The sequence below is a fragment of the Falco peregrinus genome, chromosome 7, assembly GCF_023634155.1.
Source record: "Falco peregrinus isolate bFalPer1 chromosome 7, bFalPer1.pri, whole genome shotgun sequence".
Classification (NCBI taxonomy): domain Eukaryota; kingdom Metazoa; phylum Chordata; class Aves; order Falconiformes; family Falconidae; genus Falco; species Falco peregrinus.
The window spans coordinates 73,918,287-73,941,620 of record NC_073727.1 but is presented as its reverse complement, the minus strand read 5'-3'; the positions used below and the strand labels follow the sequence as shown (position 1 = coordinate 73,941,620).

At 40.2% G+C, this 23,334-nt stretch overlaps 1 protein-coding gene across 1 annotated transcript in view; it reads left to right on the top strand.

The window, feature by feature from the left end:
• Positions 1-23,334, top strand: part of LOC101923360 (dystonin) — a 303,205-nt gene that overhangs the window by 223,461 nt on the left and 56,410 nt on the right. The window contains 9 exon segments of the mRNA XM_055811183.1: positions 738-2,212; positions 11,996-12,157; positions 13,284-13,454; positions 14,755-14,921; positions 17,153-17,312; positions 17,548-17,874; positions 18,048-18,132; positions 19,284-19,525; positions 20,545-20,751. Of these exon segments, the coding sequence (XP_055667158.1) occupies positions 738-2,212; positions 11,996-12,157; positions 13,284-13,454; positions 14,755-14,921; positions 17,153-17,312; positions 17,548-17,874; positions 18,048-18,132; positions 19,284-19,525; positions 20,545-20,751 (2,996 nt within the window).

The following is a 23,334-nucleotide window of genomic DNA, read 5'->3' as shown; positions in this document are numbered from 1 at the left end:
ATGGCTGCTTTTCCCATCTCTTCCTTCAGGTGCACCTTCACTGAATTAGAATACCAAAAGAGGATGCTGTTCCTTGAGCTACCTAACTCTATAGGTGCAGAGTGTAAACCAAAATTGTAATTTTTGGCAAGCACCAGTTTATGGCTTGGTGAAACGGAGTGGTGTTTGCATAAAACTGCCTGTGACAGAAGCGGGGGCTGGTAGTCTGCAGCTTTCCCTTACCTTGTGAACAACAGAACTGAGCAAGTAATACACAGCAAGCAATGACATACTTTGTTCTCCTTAACAGCCTCAGTTTTAGCTTTTTGATTTCCTTTGGTCACAAGGAAGTTCAAAAGATCTCCTTATGAATGTATATTGCCTGCAGGCCATGAGTTAGACACTACTAGGTTAGATTACTTGAATATTCCCTGTGCTTACACTTCATAATGCCATGAAATACCACTGTGTGTTTTTTACCCCCAAAATCTGCCTGAATGGGATTAATGTAGACACAGACTGGCTAAGATCACCTCATTTGATTCATGTCCAGATGCCTTCACTGCTCTGCTGTAGTACAGGCACAAGTCTGTTCCTTGCAAGAAACTTGGTCGTGACTTGGTTTTCTTCCAGTCGAACACCACATACTAACAACTACCTTTCCCTACATTAATGAGCATTCATAATAGAATCAATATTCTTCACTGAATACTAGCAGGTTCTGGTGATGAACCTCAGTGCTGTCTTCTGTTTTGCAGATAACCATGTTCAGGAGCTTCAGTCGGCATATGCCACTTCTCATCAGTTTCAGCAAATGTCTAAGGACTTTCAGGCCTGGCTAGGCAAGAAGAAAGAAGAGCTGAACCAGGCTCGTCCTGTATCAGCCAAACTTGATGCCTTGCAATCACTAATTGAAGAACAGAAGGATTTTAAAAAGACCATGACTGATCAGATTAGTTCATATGAAAGAATTGTTGCAGAAGGAGAAAGTATCTTACAAAAGACTCAAGGAGCGGACAAAGCAGCAATACAGTCCCAAATTGCGACACTCAGAAGTAACTGGGATGGAGTAAATAAGCAGGTAAAAGAAAGGGAAGATAAATTAACAGATTGTCTGGAGAAAGCCCTCACATACAAGCAACATGTAGAAAATCTTCAGCCATGGATAGAGAAGTGCCAGAGCAACCTGTGTGAATTAAAGGTTGGCATAAACCCTGTTGAAATAGAGAATTCTGTTGTCCAGGTGAGGGCCTGGCAGAAGGACCTGGATAAACACCATGGGATGGTGGAGCTATTAAACAATACTGCTGAAAGTTTGCTCAGTGCAAGTGAAACAGATAAAGAAATTGTTCAAGAGGAAACTAAGGTACTGAATCAGAAAGTGAATGTGGTCACAGAACAATTACATAAGAAGAGAGAATGCTTGGAAAATATGGCACAAAGGCTGAAAGAGTTTCAGGAATCATCCAGGGAAACTGAGAAACAGCTTAAAAGTGCGAAGGAGCATCTGGAAGCTCATGACTCACTTGGACCTCAGTCTTTCAGTAACAAACACCTGACAATGATGCAGGCCCAGCAGAAAGCTTTGCAGGCTTTAAAGCCTCATGTTGATTTAGTAAAAAAGCTTGCCCAAGACCTGGTGGTGGAAGCTTCCGATTCAGCAGGTGTTTCTGACCTTTTGCTCCAAGCTGAATCTTTGGAGCGGGAATACACTGACGTGAATCAGCAGGTTGAAGATAGGTGCTCATTCTTAGAGACGAAACTTCAGGGAATTGGCCATTTCCAAAACAGCATCCGAGAGATGTTCTCTCAGTTTGCAGGGTTTGATGATGAACTTGATAGCATGGCTCCAGTAGGGAGAGATCTAGAGGTACTGCAATCACAGAGAGAGGACATAAAATGTTTCCTGAAAAAGCTGGAGGATCTTATAATGAATAATGAAAATGCTAATAAAAACTGTAAAATTATGCTAGCCACAGAAGCTGAAGCTTCTCCTGATCTTGCTGGTATAAAGAGAGACTTGGAAGCTTTAAACAAACAGTGCAACAAGCTACTAGACAGAGCAAAAGCCAGGGAAGATCAAGTGGAGGGTACTATTAGCCGTGTTGAGGAGTTTTACAGCAAGCTAAAAGAATTTTCCAGTCTGCTTGAGAGAGCCGAAGAACATGAAGAGTCACAAGGCCCTGTTGGAATGGAAACAGAGACTATTAATCAGCAGCTGAATACATTCAAGGTAGGAAAACTTCTTTCTTAGTGCTATAAAGTATTTTACCACAATGTAATTTTATTAAGTATCTTTGTGAAAGGGATTGGTTAGGTGCAGACCTTGGAGGAGTCTCGTTTCACAGCAGTCAGTCATACCTGTATGCTTTGTACGTGTTTTAAACGGGATATCTTCTCATGCTCCAGGGAAGCTTTCCTTTGCTAGGGCTTGGCAGACGTCGGTAACTTGCCATGCCAACCTGAGGTTCCTGCACCCCAGTTCCCTCTTCACCTCTCTTCACTATCTTGTTTCCTTAAGAGATCCATCTACCTTTTCTGTTTTTGAGCACTGTGTATGTCTCTGTTGTGATGTCTATGTATTACACAAACTTTCTTCTTCAGTGTGGTGTTTTAGACTATGGGTTCACATACCAGCCCATACTCACTTTGCTCGTCAGAGTAGTTTAGTTTTTCTCACATGGGTACAGGCTTCAGCATATGTGGGTTTAAGATCTTACTTTTTGCTATTTCTGTTCTGATACACTGGCCAGTTTTACCTCACTGAATCCCAACTGGATTACCTGGAGACATCCTAGTAAGAAGAAATAGGGTAAAATAAGCCCCCTTTTATACTGGGAGTTTACTGTAGCATCCTTATCCAAAGTGCAGTTTGGAGCTTCTGTGTTCTTTTTTAATACGCCAGTTAGCCATCCTTGTCCAGCTCAAAAAAATGCATTGCAGTGATAGTGGGTGTTAATTGTGCTTTGGTGCTGAAATGAAGTACGGATATTTGCTTGGTTTAGGGTACAATAAATGAATTGTCAGTGCTTACTGGAAAGGTTTATAAATCCTAGATGTAAGCAGTGTTTGAAAATGATCATAAATCTCCTAATGGCTATATAGTAGCACTGAATATTCTGTGTTGCTTTGGTTTAATTTCAGTCTAATATTGATTCAGATGTTTGTATGACTTGTACATTAGTTTACAGTTAATCATAAAAACAAACCTTCATGACAGGATTTGATAAACCATGCTGTTAAAAAAATTACCTTGGAAAAAAGTCCTTACATGCTTGGCCCAACAGAGGGTGCATTTTGCTTGTTTAAACTAAGCCGTATTAGAAAGGAAAACTAAAAGCGAGGACTTTAATCTGGGGATTTCGGATGCAAGTTACTGTGAGTTTTGATGATCTTTCAGAATGCATAAATAGAGACAAAAATCTTGAACAAATAGTTACATTATGAGGAGATTCCATTAGATGCGAGGATTAAAATTGTGTGCCAGTCTGTCCTAACAAGCCTGTCTCGATTTAAAAGAGAAACAAATGTCTTTTCTTTGTATATGGTTAGTAAAACACTTTGGACATTGGAAAATAACAAAAACTCCTGCTGTCATTGCTCTTGCTTATGCTGACTGTACAGGATTTCAGTTGTAGCCAATTTGTGATCTCTAGTTTTACCGTATTTCTTGCATTTTCAAACATTAGATGCAGCTTCAGGTTTTTGTTACTGCTTATATATATATAAGTAAGTATGTATATTTTTTTGGCAACTGAGCAGTGCTTTAACGGGGAAGCAGCCTGATGAGCAGACAGTAGAAGAATCCAGTTCCCTGTGTGTTGTTTCAGTGTTGTACTTTGTCAGGGCATCGGACAAGACACAGAAATTGTACAGTTCAGGAGTGAGAGCCTTCTCCAGTCTGTGCAGACCTGTAGGGAGATAGTGTCCCTGCAGCCAAAGTGCTTGTATGGTAAAAAGGCTGGAGAGGCAGAAAGGGGAGCAGTGATAGTAGCATGTTTAGATCCAGAAGTCTACTCTAGGATTGTATTTTTATTAGATATTTGTAAGTTTAGAAATATGTTTTGCTCAAAGCAACTATTTTAGGTCATGCTTTTGCTTATGAGTGAAAACATAATGCCATTAAACAGGAGGTGGGAAGTGATGAAAAGGTGAAGGGCTTGTTTAAATCAGTAGAAGAGCAAAGGCGGGGAGTAAAGCAGCAGAGTGGGGAGCCTTTGAAGTTAGGAAATGGGAAGACCAGAATGGGAAGTTTTGCTCGGTGAGGGTGTTATACTGACAGCAGAAGGTTCAGGATCAACAATGACTCTGTAATATTCAGTGTGAGCGCTACTGGGGCACAGCAAAATTAGCATAGGGTAATGTACCTCTTCTCCTCCTTATCCTTCCGCAGAGCAGGTTTACCTAAGGCAGCAAACTGTAGGGAGACTGGCTGCCACAAATCCTGCTCCACTCACGGTGTATTTGCTCACGGTTGTGCACGTACACACACACAACCTGAAAATGTGGCTGTGGGCACAAAACCACAGTCTAGCTCCTTATGGCTTTAGCTTCTGTGGTCAAGTACAATCAATTTCTATTCCTCAAGAATGAAGCAAAAGAGTTGTTCTTTGGTAGATAGATTTATTCGCATGAAATCTTTACTCTCTTCAGAGAAGTATCTTGTCTAATGGGCCAGAGGTGATTGTGGTTTGACCGATTTTTCTGTACAAAGAGTTAGAGTGTTGTGCATCTTCTTGGCATGACATTAAAATGTATAGTTATTTTTAAAAAATAAGCAGGCTTTGAGTTGTGTGTGTATATATATATATATGAAATATGTGTGTATACATACTTGTTTTATTTATATTAATTCTTTGTAATCTACTTATTCCAGTCAGTATAGAGTGTTAAATGGAAAGTACTTGTTGTCAAACTATATTTATTTACAATGCAGATACAAAATTTGCTTTCTGTAAATGAAAATCTCCAGTGGAGTTCATTTGAAAGGAGAGCCATGACTCTTATTTCACAAAATACTCCAGGAAGAGTATAATCAAATGAAGAATTTATCTCAATTAATGTAAACCACACAAAATTAATTACTATTTAACCGAGCTTTGTTAGGTATTTTTTTCCCCAAAGTCTGTGTGCAATGCATGGATTGGTACTAAAAGGAAATCTCAGTAAATTAGGTCTGTTGAGGTACATGGAGCCTGCCACCATTCTTCAAAAGCAAAACAGAAAAGAATTGTGCAAACGGACTGAACCAAACGCCCTGGTTCTGGGTAGTCACACAGTGCTAGGATGTTTGTGGTAGAAGCGGTATTTGCAGCTAGTTTCTCTCTGAAACAGAGAAAGAAAAGCCCCAGAAGCTGAATTATTTTACTTCCTGAAGCCTTTGCACAATTCTTTGGACTGCCATTAAAAGGCATTCTTCTTGGTAGAACCGACATGGCACTGTTACAGCTTTCATCAGTATATGGTTCATTTGATTTTTGCTTTCATTTTTGGAACAAAAGTCGACGTAGTCATTAGAGCTTGCCTTCTAATTGGACTTTATGGGAATTTTTAGCTAGCCTGAGTATTCCTGCCAATGAGCTTGAGCTGAGATTTTAATTGGTTTATGTTATAGAATCATAGACTTGTTTAGATTGGAAAAGACCTTTAAGATCATTGAGCCCAACCACTAACCTAGCACTGTCAAGTCCACCACTAAACCATGTCCCTAAATGCCACATTTACACATCTTTTGTTAGGTATGTGGATGTGTGTCCTCTTGATTTTCACTTTGAAGGCAGATAATATTGAAAGAATAATCAGAGGTTTCTCTTTATGCTTAATAAGAAACTGTAAGTGTTGCACTTCCCATGCACGGGTTTACAAACCCTGGAAGAAGATATTTTCTGTGGCATTTACTTCAGTTAGGGTCTGTGTTGAAAAGCCAAGGTAAAATAAGCAAGTGTTTAAACTTTTCTTGAAGTAGTATGTTTGAAAGTGACTGATGTGTCATATGAAAGTCTTCAGTAGATAAGGTGAGAAATGGTAAGATATTTTTGAAATGTTAATACGGTTGTTTTGCCATTGAACAAATACAGACCAATTTCAGTTATATACTTCCCCTATAAAATGGTGCGGCACTCTTTGAATTCAGTAAGGATCTGTTTGTGGGTGGTTTGAGTGAGAATAACCACAGGTGACAGGAACTCAAAAAAATGCTTTTCTCATCTTTACCATTATAGTGTATATTCTTAGCTAGAGAATCCAGAGGTGAGTATCTGGCATAATTTTAATATTATGGCTGCTAACCAGGGAGGAGGAAGAGAGAATGTCTCACATGACTTCAGTGTTTTGATACGTAGCTGACTCTGTATCGAGTACATCAACAAACAAGAAGTGTGGTGTGTTTGTATTTCTTGCATACTGTGTATCCTGCCCGCTGCTTAACGTGGAAAGCTCCAGCTGATTGTAGTTAATGCCTTACGTTCAGTTTTAGCACTAAGTGCTATATGCTGTCCTTAAAGGGAGGTCTGAATTGTCACTGTAACTGGTGGCCGCTGTCACACAAGCAGCGTAGGTTGTCGGGCATGTGGTGTCTAGTGGAGCAGAGCAGCTTAGTCATGACAGCTTCTCTGTGCTGCTGGTGAGACCTGTGGGCCTCCCAGCCCTTCCCCTGCGTGATGATGAGCTAGATGCCAAGTGTTGAACAGTATTTAAAAGACACAGATGACCCAAACCCGAATCTTTGTCCTGTTAGACTGTTTTTGTGCCCCTGTAAATCCCATAAAAAAAAAAAAAAAAAAAAAAAAAAAGTCTTCCAAGTAATAGATACTTTCCCCCAACATTTTAACGTTTCTTTGGTGGGGGCAGGGTGGCCGCGCAGTCAGGCACCGCCACCCTGAGTTGCTCCCTCAGAGCCAGGAACCTGGCCGAAGACCCACAGCTGCACCGAGCATCTCTCTGCGTGTCGGACGGAGCAATGTGTAGCTGTGCCACGACCTGGTCACTGAAGACGCGTCCGGGGGATTTTTTTTAAAACTAACGCGCGGATAAACTTTCGATTTAACTGTCGTGTGGATGCGCCCAGTGAAGTGATGGCTTCACCGGAGGAGCGGTTGAGAGCGGTGCCTGTCGCTGCCGGGATTTCTCAGGGGAAGGCGAGCGGGCTGGCGCCGTGGGGCCTCACCTGGCCGGGCGGGCCGGGGGGCGCCGTGGGTCCGCCTGCCGCCGCGCTCCCGGCTGCTCCGGCGCTCCCGGGCGGGCCGGGGCGCGCGTGATGTCACGGCCAGGCGGGCCGTGCGGCCTCCCGCCGCCTGCCCCCGCCGCCCGCCACCGGCGGGGCGCTGAGCGCGGAGTGCAGGCGGCGCGGCGGGCTGAGGGGGCGCGGGGGAGGCGGGGAGCCCCCGGAGCGGGCAGGCCGGGAGCAGATGTTGCCTGAAGAGCGAAACGGGGCGTTTCTTGCAGCTCGGCGCTGGGAGGGCGCCGCCGGCCCGCGGGAGAGCGCGGCGAGCGGGGGAGCTGGGCGGCTCGGCCGGACGGTGCGCGGCGGCGCCGGCTGAGGGGGCTCGCCCGCCCCCGGCCCCTCGGAGAGGGGGAGCAGGGAGCCAGGGCCGCCGCCGGCTGCGGCTCGGAGCCGGGACCTGCCGCATGGGAACCTGCCGTGCCTTCGGGGGGACACGCCGCGCTCGCTCGGCGTCGCGGTTGCCTTAAACAGCTTTCCGGGATGGTGCTGGGACAGTCGGGCTGAAACGTTTGGTTTCCGACTGTCTGCTCGAAGGACGCGTTGGCTTGGCTGCTGGAAAGTGATGTTTTCCTGTGGGACTCGTGGAAGCACCACGGACAAGCCGGGTACAAGAGAAGGATAAGCTGCCTTTCGGATCAAGGTTATTTATAGCTACTGCCAAAAAAGCAAAGGGCTGGTTTATTATTCTTACTGTTCTGGATTTAACTTATCCCCCCCGACCCTCCACCCCCACCCCAAGATTTTCTCTGTGCCTTGGCCTGGACCGTACAAAGTCACTGTGGATTTTGTCTTTGCCGCACCATGTTTTATTTATAAAGGAGAGGGACTCTGCAAACCAGTTAAAGGGATTACAGTTAAGCCATCACCTACAGAAGATAATATGCTGCCTTCTGTAATGCTCGTTCATTCGGAAGACTTATTTGGGAGATTTCAGATACAGATTCTAACCTGGAAAAATAAGTGAAGCCTTCCATGGAGTGTTTGAAATATTTGAGCCACTGCTCATTTTTGCTGTAATTTGGTTTTCTGTGACGTTGGAAGATTTCTGTTACTTTCTTACTGAAGCACTTTTTTTTTTTTTTTTTTTCTTTGGGGGGGTGGGGTGGGGGGGAGGCACGGACCTCACATCCAGGTAAAGTTTCTTTTAAACTCATGCACTGATTATGAATGACCTCATCCACCTCATAAATTATGATGTGTATTTTGGATCTATGCATCTTAAGCTAAGGGCAAGTTTACTGTAATTCTTCAGATGCTAGTGTTTTTTTAAATGTTTCCCCTGTATCCATGAAAACAGAGGTATAGTGGTGTACTTGTGTGAATACTTTCAGGATGGGGAAGCCACTTAGCAGGCCAGACTGCCTGCGTCAGAATCCCCCATGTGTTGGGAAAGGGGAAGAAGATGAAGATCTAAATATTGAGGACTGCTATGTGCCCCAAAGGTCCATCTATGACACTGTGCGGCTGAATGAACAGATCGATTCGGGCTCCAAGGGCAGCCTCTCCTCGAGGCATTTCACAGACCGGACCTTACCCTACAGTCACAGAACACTGGACATCAGCACTTTGTGCTCCAATGGTGCCCTTACTTCTTCCAGTGTTTTTGAGCTCCGAAGCCGTGAAGCTAACAAGTTAGATGAAAAAATGATCTTTGATGCTCTCAAACTGAACAGCGATATAATTCGGACAGCTGGATTACCAAAAGCAAAGTCTCACACAGAAAAGAAGGAGCATAGGCGATCATGGAGAATGTTTGTTCCACCCAACTTTTCAGATTACACAAATAAAAGTGAATGTTCCTTTAACGAAGCTACAGATGTGTCAGACACAGCTAGACCGGGCAAATGCAAATGGGGTACGAATTCTCTTACCTCGGAAGAGGACGATTCTGGTTTATGCAGCCCTCTAACAGAAAGGGAAGAAAAACAAGATACACTGTTAGCAGGGGAGCAAACACAAATACGAAGTTTATCTTCTGCAGAAGATATTCACGCAGTAGGTCAGTTCAGACCATGTTTCCCAGCGACTTACAGAGAGCAGCAAACCCCACTGTTTGCAAGCAGTAGTGTCCCTGTCCCTGTCAAAGAAAGCTGCGGATTGGCTTTGCGTGACATTGTACCCCGTGGAAATGTAAAGCAAAGCAATGCACAGACATGTGAGTGTGATCAGGAAGATATGGGGGGGAAATGCTCTCACCTACAAGGATTCAAAGAGAAAACTCTGTCACAGGAAGATTCTCTCCAGGGTGGTGGACAAAGTGTTTCCCTCGGCAAAAATGAAGTGGAAAATGCATGTGAAGTTCATGAAAAAATTAAAACACAAGCCACAACAGTAGAGCAGGATTACATGGATGATGTATCTCCTCATGTAGATGTTTATTACACAACTGTTGCTGTACATACGAGTGACTTGGATTTAGCAAAATGCGTGGTTTTATCTGATACAGAGGAATCTGGTATAGCATGTACAGGCTCAAATGAAATGGCATTTTCTGTGCAACAGCTTGAATTAGATAGTACTGTAAACTGTCCAAAAGCTTTCCCAGGGAGAAGTAAAGGCAATATTTGGACTACTGGCATCCAGGAAACCTTAGATACAGTCTGCAATGGCCTATTGTCTAACAAGGTAATTAGAAAAAATATATCCATAGATTTGTGAAATAGTTGTAATGCAGCCTTACAGATAATTTGTTTAAAGCTTTAAGTTTTGTTGCAAAAATTTAATTCTTTTAAGTAACTCGGCAGATGCAGTGGTCAGTGTCATTTGCATAGCACACATGGGATATCCAAAATAGGTGAGATGGTCAGTAGAGAAAATGAACTGGGGGCAAATTCTGAGGGATGATTAATTCCAGCTGTGCAGGGCAGGATTATTTATTGTCCAGCTGGTGCCTGTTACTCCTGATGTGGAGTGCCTTCTGCCGCGTGCAGCCATGTCGGTGCTCGGTGTTTGTACAGTGTGGGCTACAGGCAGTGCCATTCAAGGGCAGCTACAGCCCCTGTGCTCAGCCTGAGCAGCCTTAGTCATCATCAGGGTATAAGCAACAGTATCAGATCGTTGTGGTTTCCAAAGCAGGCGGATTAAAAGCGAACTGCCTCTTCTGAAAGCTGCCTTTTGCATTTGTGTGCCAGAAAGCAGATCCGACGTTACAGTAGTATTTTACAAGTACGGGATCTTGCAGTGCTTTGCAAGTGGCGGATGAGGTAAAAGAGCAAGAAGTGAAGCTTTGTAATAAAGAAAGGGTGTTTATCGGGTCTGTAATTTTTTTCTTCCCACTCTGGTTGAAATCTGAGATACTTGAAGCTTTGTTGCTAAGTTGTTCTGGTAAACTTTGGCCTCAGCAATAATTGTAGTTTATTTTTAAGCTTCTCTCTGCAAAGAATGCATGTGTTTTTAAAGGGCAGATTATGGAGATCAGTCCTGTCTGTGGCAGGACATTGCTCTCAAAAGATGAGGCTTTATGGCACATAAAAGAAGAATTTGTTATTGATTCTGTGTGGAAATATTATTCTGCCTCCTCCCTACCCTACAGTCAAGAAAAACACAAGCGTTTTCCTTTTTCTGGGAGTACCCAGCTGGTTGCACTCTCAGTTTTCATGTAACCACAGGCTTACAGTTTTTATTTTTATTTTTTGTTGTCCACAGGAACAAAATTCTTAGGGGTGCTTGATTTATTTAACCCCTCGAGTTTAGTGTAGTTGCTCTAGCTTCTAGGTTGACTTGTCAAGCTGATGGAAGCATGCTCAGCCACCTGAGATCTGCTGCTTTAAAAGCAGTCACTTGCCACGCTGTTTAGTGCAAAAGAAGAGTCACTGGTAGGTTCAAAGTGATCCTTGCTTTTCAGGATGCTGAGAAAGGTTGCTTTGAATGTGCTAAGTGTACACCGAAACTGTTACTGAATGCTGCTACAGAAATAGAAGGATTTAGGGTCAAAAGTTGAGCATTCTTTAGCATTGTTTATTCATTGGTTATTTTTCACTGGCCTTCGTAATTAATTCAGGGGCTTCGGGCCATTTTCTGATCTCATTGACACTGGTGTCAGTGCAGCCTAATGCAGCTGAATACAAATGCAGATTTACATTGCTGTTGCTAATGGTAATAATCTGGCTCTGGAAAGCTTAAATACCTGAGAGAGTAAAATAAAGCAAACAGAGGAGTGCTCAAACTGCTGTTTGGGTGTGGTCAAAGCCCTGGCAATTTGCAAGAATATCCCTCTGAATGAAAACCCATTTGCTTGGGCATCCACTGGGATACTGTTCAGCAGCATTTGTAGTGCCTCCTCCTCACTTGTTACCATTATATTCTCCTAAGAACCGCCTTAAAATATTTGTTCCTTCACTGCTTCTGTAACTTAAAACTTTTGCTTTTGTCCTAATTTGGAAAAAAATGCCCAGTTGTCTCCCTTGGTGTGTGTGTGTTTGTTTATTTGAGGACAACTTAACTGCCCTTCTGTGCCATTTTTTGGTAGACTTTGTAGATAGATAATTAAACAAATGAGTTTCTCTAGTATTGAGTTTTTTCCTGTTAGAAGTTATTGCTTCCCCCTGTCTAAAACTACACATGGAAATGTACGTTATTTTCCCTCTGCTGTGTTCCATTTACTCTGTTTAGATTGAGTCTTCTATTTAGATTTATTTATTTTTTTAAAAAAGGTGCTCATGAGGAATGGTTTCCTTTCTTTTAAACACCAATTTTCAGCAGGTTTTTTTTTTGTTGCAGACTGTTATGTAAAGACCAGAGGCATAGATTTTATATCAGAAGATACGTTTCATGTGTGTCTGATTTCAACTGCAGGTATTCCAGAAAGAAGAAATCGAACCCCTGCAAGTAAAACAGCAGGAGGTAAATTGGTTGGGTCAAGGCCTTATTCAAAGTGCTGCTAAAAGTACCAACACCGAAAACCTTGAACGTGACCTTGAAGATGTCAACACCCGATGGAAGACTCTTAATAAGAAGGTTATTATTTTGTATACAATTCTGCTTTTGTTGTGTTCTGCTTTTTGATTATTTGGTTGCTGATGTGTTTTAAAATACAGGAAATTAAATATTCACTAAGAATATGAATTATATTACTTTACACAATCACTTTGTTGGTCGTTCTGAGGACAAGATTTTTATCACTAATAGCCAGAGGCGGTATTATCACTCATACTTTTTTTCAAACTTTCTGTATGTCTGCCCTGGATTTTTATTCAGGAAAGACTCCTCTTGGACAACGTGTTCCTTCCTGCTTAAGCAGAGCAGGGAAATTTGATAACCCAATCAAAGAGGCTGGAGTTGTGACGCATTCATGGGAAAGGTAGCTATGTTACCACTTATAGCCAGCCACTTTCAAAGAGTTCTTCAGTCTTCCTTTGTTCATACGTGTTTTCACTGTATTTGTTCGTGTATGCTGTTGTACAGTGCACAGAGCAGCGATATGGCCCAGCTTTGTGTGACTAGTGGCATATTTCCTTTATAGCATCTTAAGGGCTGTATTGTTCGAGACGTTGGAGGATACCACTGCTTTGGAAAGCTGGCTGTAGATGTTTTTCTATGCTTTGGAGAGTCCTCTTCCAGCAGTAGCTGCGGTTGGAAAATGGAAAGGGTGGAAAGTAGAAACGGTGCTCGTTTTCCTCTGCTATGTCTTTGTGAAAGAGTGATGCAGCAGAAACACAGACACCTGTGGTTCACTCATTTACCTTCTCCTTTCCTATTTCTTCTTCCCTTTGAAGGGATTATTATTGCCCCTTGTTAAGAGTTGCTACTTTGGTTTCCTGGCTCAGCCAGTTAAGGAAAATAAAGACACAAACATCCTGTCAGTCAGTATACTTCATGATACTGTAGCTATATAAAAGAGGAGTATCTTTTGTAAGGAACTACTAGAACAGCCTGATTTACCGAGAGGCAACCTCGTCTTTTCATTGGATGTCTGTAGTCCCAAGAGATTAATGCTAAATTGTGCCGTAGTGCTGTTACGAATAGCTATGAAAATGAGAGTATTTCCTAATGATATTGTCAGATGTTTTACAGATTTTGGCTACTTATTTCACAGAAGTAAAAAGAAAAGGTGAGCATGGTCCAATCCTCTACTTCTTTTCAGGTTGCCCAGCGTGCTGCGCAATTGCAGGAAGCCCTCCTTCACTGTGGGAGATTTCAAGATGCCCTTGAATCTCTGCTTAGCTGGCTCATTGATACAGAAGACCTTGTGGCTAATCAGAAACCACCATCTGCTGAATTCAAAGTTGTGAAGGCCCAAATACAAGAACAGAAAGTAAGTGAAATGTGTTCAGAATATCTCTTTCCACTAGATCAGTGAGAATAAATTCCCAGTCTTTTGCAAAGCATAAAATCTGTTCAAGTGTATTGTATTACATTGAAGTGTGCTGAGGTGTTTAAAGCAGCCATCTGTTCGATACTCAGGGCTCTGTCCAGGGCTGGGAAAAGTACTCATCTTCTGGGACATAAGACACAGAATACACTGTGCAATCTGAGCTCTGGTTATAATTATTAACACCCTCTGGAAAGGATTGTTAAAGGTCCATTGGAAGAAGAGAAAGCATGAAGTGCAGCGTTGGGCCATTTGGAAAGCAGGAAATATAAACTAGTACATTTTCAGTGTAATAATTCCAAGGTAGCATTGCAGATTATGGGTTTAAATACTTGGCTTTAAATCCTGATTGTGATCCGATCGTTGTTGATAGTTAGGTGGGGTGCTGTTGGGAAATGGCCTGTGCTCATGTGGAAGCACCATCAGTGTTGTCAACTTTCACAAATTTTCGTAACGATTATAGAAAAAAGAACCATAATGTAGCTCATGAAACCTGTAGTCCATGCAGTTGGACTGTGTGGCCCACTGTCACCCAGAGATTTAACATAAAGTTATGGTCAATAGAGGTTGTCATGGTACATCTGCAGAGGCAAAATGTTAATGTTACCGAAGGCAACTAGAGAATGGAGAAAGGGAGGACTGTAGACAGAGGTGTGTTTTATTCTTCATGGAGAAGTTAATTTACTGGACTACCTCAATGAACTCAATTCCATCTCAAACAAGTGATGAGATACAATAGTTTTTATATTTTCCTATCACTGTATGTATATAACCAAGTTATCTTTGTGTTGGCAAATCTAGAAGGACGAGGAGCTTTCTCAGTAACGTGCCTATGAAATATTTCAGATACTCTATAAATAGTTTGTTTCCCTCAGTGGTATTAAATAGAACTTTTTCCTCTGTACGTTCACTCTTCGGGCTGCCACACATCTTTGCCCCATAGAAACCAAGGAGGTTGGGAGGTTGTTCGGGCTTGCTGAAACTCTGCTGTTCATAGCAAAACAATTAAGCAAAAATGAACCTGTGTTGGGGGGTGGAGTGGTGGATGGGGTGGGTTGGTGTGTGGGGGGTGTGTGTGTGTGTCTCTTTCATTAGTGTTATTCACACTTTCATCACAATATAGGCATTGCTTTTTCTTTTTTTTGCTTTTAACAGGTCTTCAAGAAGTCTAGCTCCTTCTGTTTTTACACTTGCATTGTTACAATGTATCTTAATAACTGGTGCGTGATTGCTTTCTCTGTAGCTTCTCCAGAGGTTGCTGGATGACCGCAAGCCTACTGTTGAGGTGATCAAGCGTGAAGGGGAGAAAATTGCAGAGTCAGCTGAACCTGCTGATAGGGTGAAAATCTTGAAACAATTGAGTTTCCTGGATAGTCGATGGGATGCATTGCTCAGTAAAGCTGAAACAAGGTACTTGAAATTCTTTCATAGGTTTGAAAAGTGTAGATAATAACATGATAGGTGATTAGAAGCAGCACGTGGAACTCTTTAGTGTGAAGTCTTGTAAATACTATCATTCTTGTTATTACATTACATTATTGTGACTTGATGTTGATGTAATAGGTCCTCTGAAGGAAAAGTGGAGAGAAGTGACTTCAACAGAGCAAAAGCTTTTTAAAAAGGTTTAGGAAAAAAATAATCTGCTAGGATTAACTGCATATGTTTCTTCTGAATATTTTATCTCTGTTAGTTCCTTAGAATGCAAGTTTCTTGGTGCAAGAATCTATTTTGCATAGAATCAAGTGCAGATTTTATATTTAACAAATAGTAACGATGTTCCCGTGGAACTTTAAAATCCTGACATGCTGCTACAAAGAGAGGGCACTCAATTCTTCCTTTTTTTCTGTTTGGTCTCATCCATATAATTACTTCCTATAGCGTAGAGATCCTCATACTGTAAGTTGCTGGTGTAAACTTACGCGAGGTGCAGAGCTCCCTTAGTTCTCAATAAGAAAAAGGACCATCAGAGTATGTAGAATATACAGAATACACTGTGTCTAAAAGACATTGCAGCCCAATTCAAATTTCAAGTAAAAAAATCCAGCAAAACAAAACAAAAACCATACACACGGTATCTGTGTATACACATGCTTAGACTTACAAATTGCTGTCAGCGTATAAAGTACCTGGAAAGTTATGAACAGTAAAATGTCTTTGAAGAAATCTGTGTTAAAAGGGTTGCTGAACGTGTTTTGTGGGTGGGGTTTTGAAAAAGGACAGCCTGGTTTAGACTAGAGAAGAGTGTGCATAAGAGGTGGCCTGAAGAAGGTGTATAACTGAGAACAAGAAAGGACTTGGGAAGTTGAAGGAAAGGAATTTAAGTGAAGAGTGAAGCTTTACAGTGAAGAATAAATGGATTTGTTGGGATTTAGGCATTTAGAGTAGCATTGAACTCACCTGTTGCCTCCTACTCCTTCTGGGAGCCCCTCTTTAATTCCTTTGCATTGAACATCTTTTGTTACCTCATACTAATACTATGATAATTTATTTAGTAGTCAACCACTCTCAGACCATTATTTCCTCTTTTTTTTTTTTCCTTGTGTTTTTTTTTTTGTTTTAATTGAAGGCATCTGACTCATTAGCTGGGGTAAATGTTAATGTCATGTTTAATATCATTCTCCCAGTCTGGTGATATTTAATTAAAAATCAGATTGTGACTTTTTCTAAGCCATCTATTAGCCACAAGCTCTTCTCCTTTTTTCTTCGTCCGGTCTCTAGAAATGAAGATTAGATTTGAGGATGATTTTGAAAACTATGTAGAGTACTTCACTAAGTGTTCTGTGGCTCAGTGTGTCAAGTCTACCTTGTTTATAAGCCTTGGGAAGCACGTAGGAACCTAGCTTTTACCTTATTTGAAAGACAATATTGTGATGTTTTTCACGTGGAGCAAATCTCTCTTAAAAGTCTGCTGGAGTGAAATCTGTTCCACCATTTTTGTAGAGAAGACACTTCCTGTAATCAAGAGCCTTCTCTGAAATGTAATAACCTGAAAGAAATATTTTAGATACTGCTTTTTTATTTTGGATGTCAAGTGTCTGTGCTTTGTTAATGTTATCTCACTAACTTCATTAAGAGCTTTTATCCAGAACACAAGCAGAACCAAAAAGTTCTGTTCACAGCACTGAACAAATGTTTAAAGATATTTTACAATGCTGAGGAAGCATAACAATATATTCTAGTTCAGTAAAGCCTTTGTGTAACTGTAAAACATGTGTAACAGTCAAGGGAATGTAACTTCATACTTCGAGACAGCTAGAAATTTGAGAACTATAATAATTGTGTATAAAGCAATGTCATGCTGAATTGAGTGCTAGATTATTTTTTGCAAAAAGTATATAAACAAAGTGATATTCTTTTTATTTGCAAAACTTGCATATTAGCAAAAAGAATTCCAAACAGCTTTGAAGGTGTTGATTGTTTGGTTGTTGTTTTTTTTTTAATTTTGTTTGATTTGTACTTTACCTTGGTTTTCATTGAGTATCATGGATGTATTTCTATTTCATTTGGTGACTGGTTCCTACAATAAGACAGAATTATTTTTTTCCTCCCAAAGGTTTCATGGGGTCCTTTTCTGGTTTTTTTGAAACTATTTTGCACTTACTTCACCACAAAAAATAACCTTTCTCCTGGTGTGTTGGTAGGAACCGTCAGTTGGAAAGCATCTCAGTGGTAGCTCAGCAGTTCCATGAAGCTCTGGAGCCACTGGTGGAGTGGCTGACCACCACAGAGAAGAGGCTTGCAAATGCAGAACCTATTGGAACGCAGGCCTCCAAACTGCAGCAGCAAATATCTCAGCATAAAGTAAGATACAAACCACACGCTTGTGTCATTCTTTTTAGACGCTTCTGTAAAGTACAACACAACTGGCAAAGCTGTTGCGGTGTATGTTTTACCATACTGATTTTTTTTCTGTAATTTGAGTTTTATATATTTACGTTGGCAGTATGTCCTTTTTCATTCAGTTTTTATTGAGTTCCAGTTATGTTTTTTTCTGATCTTTCTTTCCCATTATTCTTCATTATTTAAAAAAATATAGGCCATAGAAGATGACGTCCTAGCTCACAGTAAGAGTTTACATCAGGCCATTAGCACTGGTCAGTCTCTGAAGTCTATGAGCTCCAGGGAAGATAAAGATATGGTACAGGAAAAGCTAGATTCTTCTCAGGCTCGATACATTGAAATTCAAGAGAAGAGCAGCAGCAGGTCTGAACTTCTTCAGCAAGCTTACAGCAATGCTCAGATTTTTGGGGAGGATGAAGTTGAATTGATGAACTGGCTGAATGAAATCCATGATAAGCTGAGCAAATTGTCAGTCCAAGATTGCAACACAGAATTACTTGAGAAACAGCACACTGAACTACTGGTATTTTGATTTCTGTTCATTTATTATTTAATCCATTTTTAATTTTGATTTATATTTTCATACTTCATTTATTTTCATTAATATACGTTGTTTAAATTGCCAATATGTTTATTCCAAATAAGAATAATATAATTTTTTATGTCTGTGCTAACACAAACGGCCTTTTCCCTTAGGATCTTCAGGAAGAGATTCTTCTTAGAAAACAAAATGTTGATTTGGCTATACAAAATGGCTTAGAGCTTCTCAAGCAAACAACAGGTGAGAGCTTATATAAAACTATGATTCGTCAGGCTTTTTTTCTTGTACTTATAGGTGCTTATGAGAAAATTTAAAGTGGAACTTGTAAATATTAGTCCATAATTGCTGGTTAAAGCAGTCATAGTTGTTTATTTTAATAAAGGTTTGAGGTCATGGTAGGTTGTGTTTTTGGGCAAATTTTCCTATTAATGTAAGTGAGTAGAAGTCCTTTTTTGCCTGTAGAGAATTTGGCTCAGGAATCCTTTATTATTTTTAGTGAAAAATTACTTTAGTGAACCTGCATTCCATTTCTAATAGCAAGTTATGGACATTAGTCATAATGAAGGGCTGTTTGGCAGTGGACGCAGTCAATTCCCTGCAGGCATCCACAGATGAATGAGGTATTAGACTACGTTTTATTGCAAGAGGGAAGCTTCACCCATTGAAGCTAATACTGTGGGAAAAGTTGTGTTCCAGTTGTACATGACGTGTCTGTTCTGTAGGTCAGCATTTGTCCATATTTTCCAGTACTTCTGAAGTACTTGAACTCTTTAATAAAGACACATATGGTTGGGAGTCGAGGGGTATCCTTTTCTGTTCATAACTTAGACATTGTGCATAGTGTATAATGAAATCTGAATACACTCTAATATTAAAGTTCAGTACATTGTTTTTATTTTAGCCTGTTGAGTTGTGTTGCAAATGGGTAGTAATGAGAGTGTACAGTGATGTCAAATACTGCAGTAATTGAAAATCTTTTTGTTGGGTTTTATTCTTCACATTTTCAATAACGCTCCAATAACTTTTTTTTTTTTTTTTGCCTTTGTAAGAAGTATTGTGAATTTAAGGCTGGCTTTTTTTTTTAAAGAGTATTCAAGTTAAATATTGGGTCAAGTCCTTACTTTCTAATAGTTCAGTAAAGCAGAAAAAAGACAGAAATACAGATCCTTAGCTGAGGTAAACTCCATAGCTCTGTGGACTTCAGTGACAGTGGGATAACTTACAACAGTTGAGGATTTACCTTAAAATCTTATTTGGGTTATTTTATAAATTAAATACTGAGATTTCTGTAATGGGTGGGGGTTGGGATTTAGGTTTGGTTTTGGTGGATTATTTTTTTTTCCTTTTAAATATTTGTGATCCTAGGAAATAACATCTCTCTGTTATTTTAGGTGATGAAGTTGTAATAATTCAAGATAAACTGGAAGGCATTAAAGCAAGATACAAGGACATTATGAAACTGAGTTCTGATGTATCTAAGACCTTAGAGCAGGCTCTGCAGCTTGCAGGTCAACTGCACTCCACTCACGAGGAGCTCTGCAAATGGCTTGACAAAGTGGAGGTGGAGTTACTCTCATATGAAACTCAAATACCAAAGGGTGAAGAATTAAGCCAAGCACAAGAAAGACAAAAAGTAGGTTTTAGAACCTGTGAATTATTTATTGCTGTATGATTCAGCTAGGTTTTGTGTTAATTTGAGTTTGGCATGAAGTTGTTTTGTGAATAACTAATTTTGGCATCAGATTGTTTGACTAAATGTCACAGTAGTTAAGAATCAAATTCACTTACCAGAGTCATCTGTTATAATCACTTATGAAATTGGGCTGAGGTTTATTTTTAGCACAAGAGAAGGACAGTATTTCCTTTTTATTGTAGCAGCTACTTAATCCTGGGAAAACTCTTTAAGTTGTCGAAGTTATTTGGTTCTTTAGTTGTGACGTAGATAAAATCCTGTAAAGTATAAAGAGAGTCAGCGTTTAAAATATGTATAGTAATCTTGTTTAACAATATTTCAAGAGAAGAATTGTAGTATAAACTGGATGGTGTGGACGATGTTAGCGGGGGAAGCTAAAAAAGATCTTTCCATTAGATTTCTTACATATAGCTAAAAAGAAATGAAAGAGCGGGTGGGAGCTTCTGTACAGGTAAAAACTTCCTGAAGTGTTGTGTGGGGATTTGTTTGGAATTTAATCCAGTCATTGCGTATTTAAGAAATCACTTGAATTCCTCATATTTTGCTTTATTGCATGCCTGATTTCACTTCCTGGTGATTTAGTTCCTTATGGAGTTGCGGGTTGCAAGGAATATCTGTTAGTTTTATTTTCTTTGGTTGCTTCTTTAAAAACTCTTGTGAAATTATAAAGACTTTCAGACTGTCATATTGACTGGAGAAATCTATTTAAGATGTATTCTGTAGAAAATTCTCTTCAAGAATCACACACCTTTCTAGCAAACAGGTTACAGTATCAAAAAGCTAATACAACTGAGCTGAAAATAAGCATGCTAAGTTATCTCTTTGGTTTGTGTTGAAAACTCTTCAGTTCTCAAACCATGGAGTAGCTGCAAGAATAAAAAAAAAAACAAACAAACATGTGCAAGCTGTGCGTGTGCAGCTTTTATGCTGGTATGTTTACTTTGAATGGCCTTTTTCAGGAGCTGAAAAAAGAAGCAAAGAACAACAAAGGCTTACTGGACACTCTGAATGAAGTCGGCAGTGCCTTTCTGGAGCTGGTGCCGTGGAGGGCCAGAGAGGGGCTTGACAAAATGATAACAGAGGACAATGAGCGTTATAGATTAGTGAGTGACACGATCGCTCAGAAAGGAGATGAGATTGATGCTGCCATCCTGAGATCCCAGCAGGTACTGAAAATTCTTTGGGCAACAACAGTTTCTGGCCACGTGCACCTCAACAAAAGATGTCCTTTAATAATATTGCCAAAAGTTTGTTGTGCTTGAGCAGCAAAAGGCTTGTTTGAATGAAATGGGAATTCACTGTTAAGATACGAATGCCAGAACTCGGGTAATCTCTACACTGTTGTGTCAACAAAAAGGCAGGCATCAGTCTTGTAGCTAAAATTGCTGTAACTATCCTGTGGCTCCATAAATGGCAATTTGTGTAAGTAAGAACTGAATGGCCCATGTCTTTTGTAGATCATGTTCTGTTGGTCCAGATCCCCGGCCAATTTTACTGGATGTCACACTGAAATCACTAGAGTTGCCACACCTTTTAGCATCAGCTGATTGTCTAGCTCCTCTGTACTTTCTACAATTAAAAGCTGGATCATCTTATTCAAGCTGTAGTGGAGGATTTAAATAACAATTTTTTTTATTCATATCCAAAATACTTTTCTTCTTGGGGCTCAAAAATTGAGTTATTTGTTATGTGAAGGTTTCTATATATGCAAGGAACTGTATATATATGGGCTTGCTTTGAGAACTGACAGCCTAATTTAATCACTAAATAGTTCCATATATAAGTTTGCTTATAGGTGCATCATGGAAAGAGGATTTTTCTAGTGTCTGCCTAAAGTTTGGGCATAAAAATGTTGGTGAGATTTCTGTTTATGCTCATGGTTCCCGTAAACAGTTAACAGGACAAGGAGAAAACGTGTGATATTTTCAAAGTTTGCTGAAAGCTGACTAAAAGAGGCTGGCAGTAACTCAGATCACCTCATAGCTGAGATTAAAAATCACGTTTCTTTTTAAGGGGTTTGCTATGAATATTATCTTGTCTCATTAGCCAAATCCTCAAAAATGAAGGGTGATTTATTTTTTCTTTTGAGTGATAAGGTGAGATAGGAGAGTATATGTTGGCTGTCCTTCAACTTTTTTGAATTCTCTGAATATGTTGCATCCCCTAGCACAAGTTCAGCAGATTCAGGTCCAGGCATGAAAGGTCCAGAGCTGCTCTCTGCTAGCTAATGTTGTGAGCCCACATTGCGCCCTAGTCCTGCGTATCCCTGACCTCCACTGCAGCCCAATTTGCATTGCCACAGTATGCTCCTATACACCATATCCTGTGATAAATATCAAGTGGATTAACACACTTCCAGTGAAGGATAAGCTACTTCCCATTTAGCTCAGAGAAAGATTGCAAAATAAAACATATTTTTGGAGAAGCTAAAGCAGCTGTAGAGTGTGCTTTAGAAAGCATTCATGAAGCAAATCACAATGTCATCATGTTCAGAATTCAATCATTTTTTGTTAAAAGAATAAGTACCACAATGAACTATGCTTGGTTAAACTGGGGGGAGATGAAATAGATGGTTTTATAGTGAAACAAGTGAAATTCAGGGCTCATAAATAACTGTCATACATAATGGGAAGAAAACACTTCAAAATCTGGATGCAGAGAGTACCAATTTTGTGCTTTTGATGTCTTAATATTCTATTTGAACACAAGTTGGAAATCCTATACCCTCAGCAAATGGGGGTTAGAGTCCTGTCCTTCCTCAATGCCATATAATCAAGAATTTTCACTGTCATGTGTTGATTTTTGTTCCTTCCGTTAAATATTTTCTCAATAGTACATACCTACGGATATAAATCACCTTCTTAATTTCCTTCATTTGGATCATAAATATATGAGCTTCCCAAGAGCTTTGTTGTGAACTGCAGTTTCTGAAGCTAGGATGTAACTATCACTGGTATGTGTGCTTTGTGCTGATGGTTACAGTGCCGATTGTTTCAGAATGCACCTTTCTATTAGGAAGTCACAATGTTTAGGGACAAAGCTTACTTTCTGTTACTTCACATGAGAAATGGCATATAGTGAAAAAGAATGTGCTCTCTTTCATGTCACAAGTGGATTATAAAGAATGAAGAAGGTTGACTCATAAAGAATGAAATCTCAGAACTGCTTCTTCTGTTTCTCTGTGGGTTGTGATTAACCGCTAAGACGAGACTGATTTAGTAGCTAAGGTGAACTCCAGCTATGTTACAGAAGCAGGGCTGTAGACCAGCAGATTTAAAAGGCAAGAGGGACTGGGAGTGGTCAGAAGGAAACTTCTGAGGAGAGTGTGGATATCAACAACACAAATACAGGGTCTGACCTAAAACGTCCTGATAGGCTTTCACAATAGCTCACAGTCATTAATGTTCAGCTAATTGCAGTGGGGCTCAGAGTTGAAAATAAATAGCTTAGGTTTTAGTAGTTTCTACGATGACTGTTCTGTGCATCTGTTTATTACATGTGATGTTTCTCTATGACTTAATCTCAGAGCTGCCCCCGTTGAGTACTGCAGCATGTGTATACTAAGCCACATGCCTATAAACTTGAACTGCAGAGAAGTATGATTTTTTAAAATTTGGTCTTACTTGTCAGAAGAATTAAATCTCCACAGACTTCTTTTCAGGATTTCATTCTCTCCTTTGTAAATTAGTAAGAAACAGATCCTTTAAATCCTCTCATTACTTTAGTGCTTTAGAGGTAATTTCTGAAAC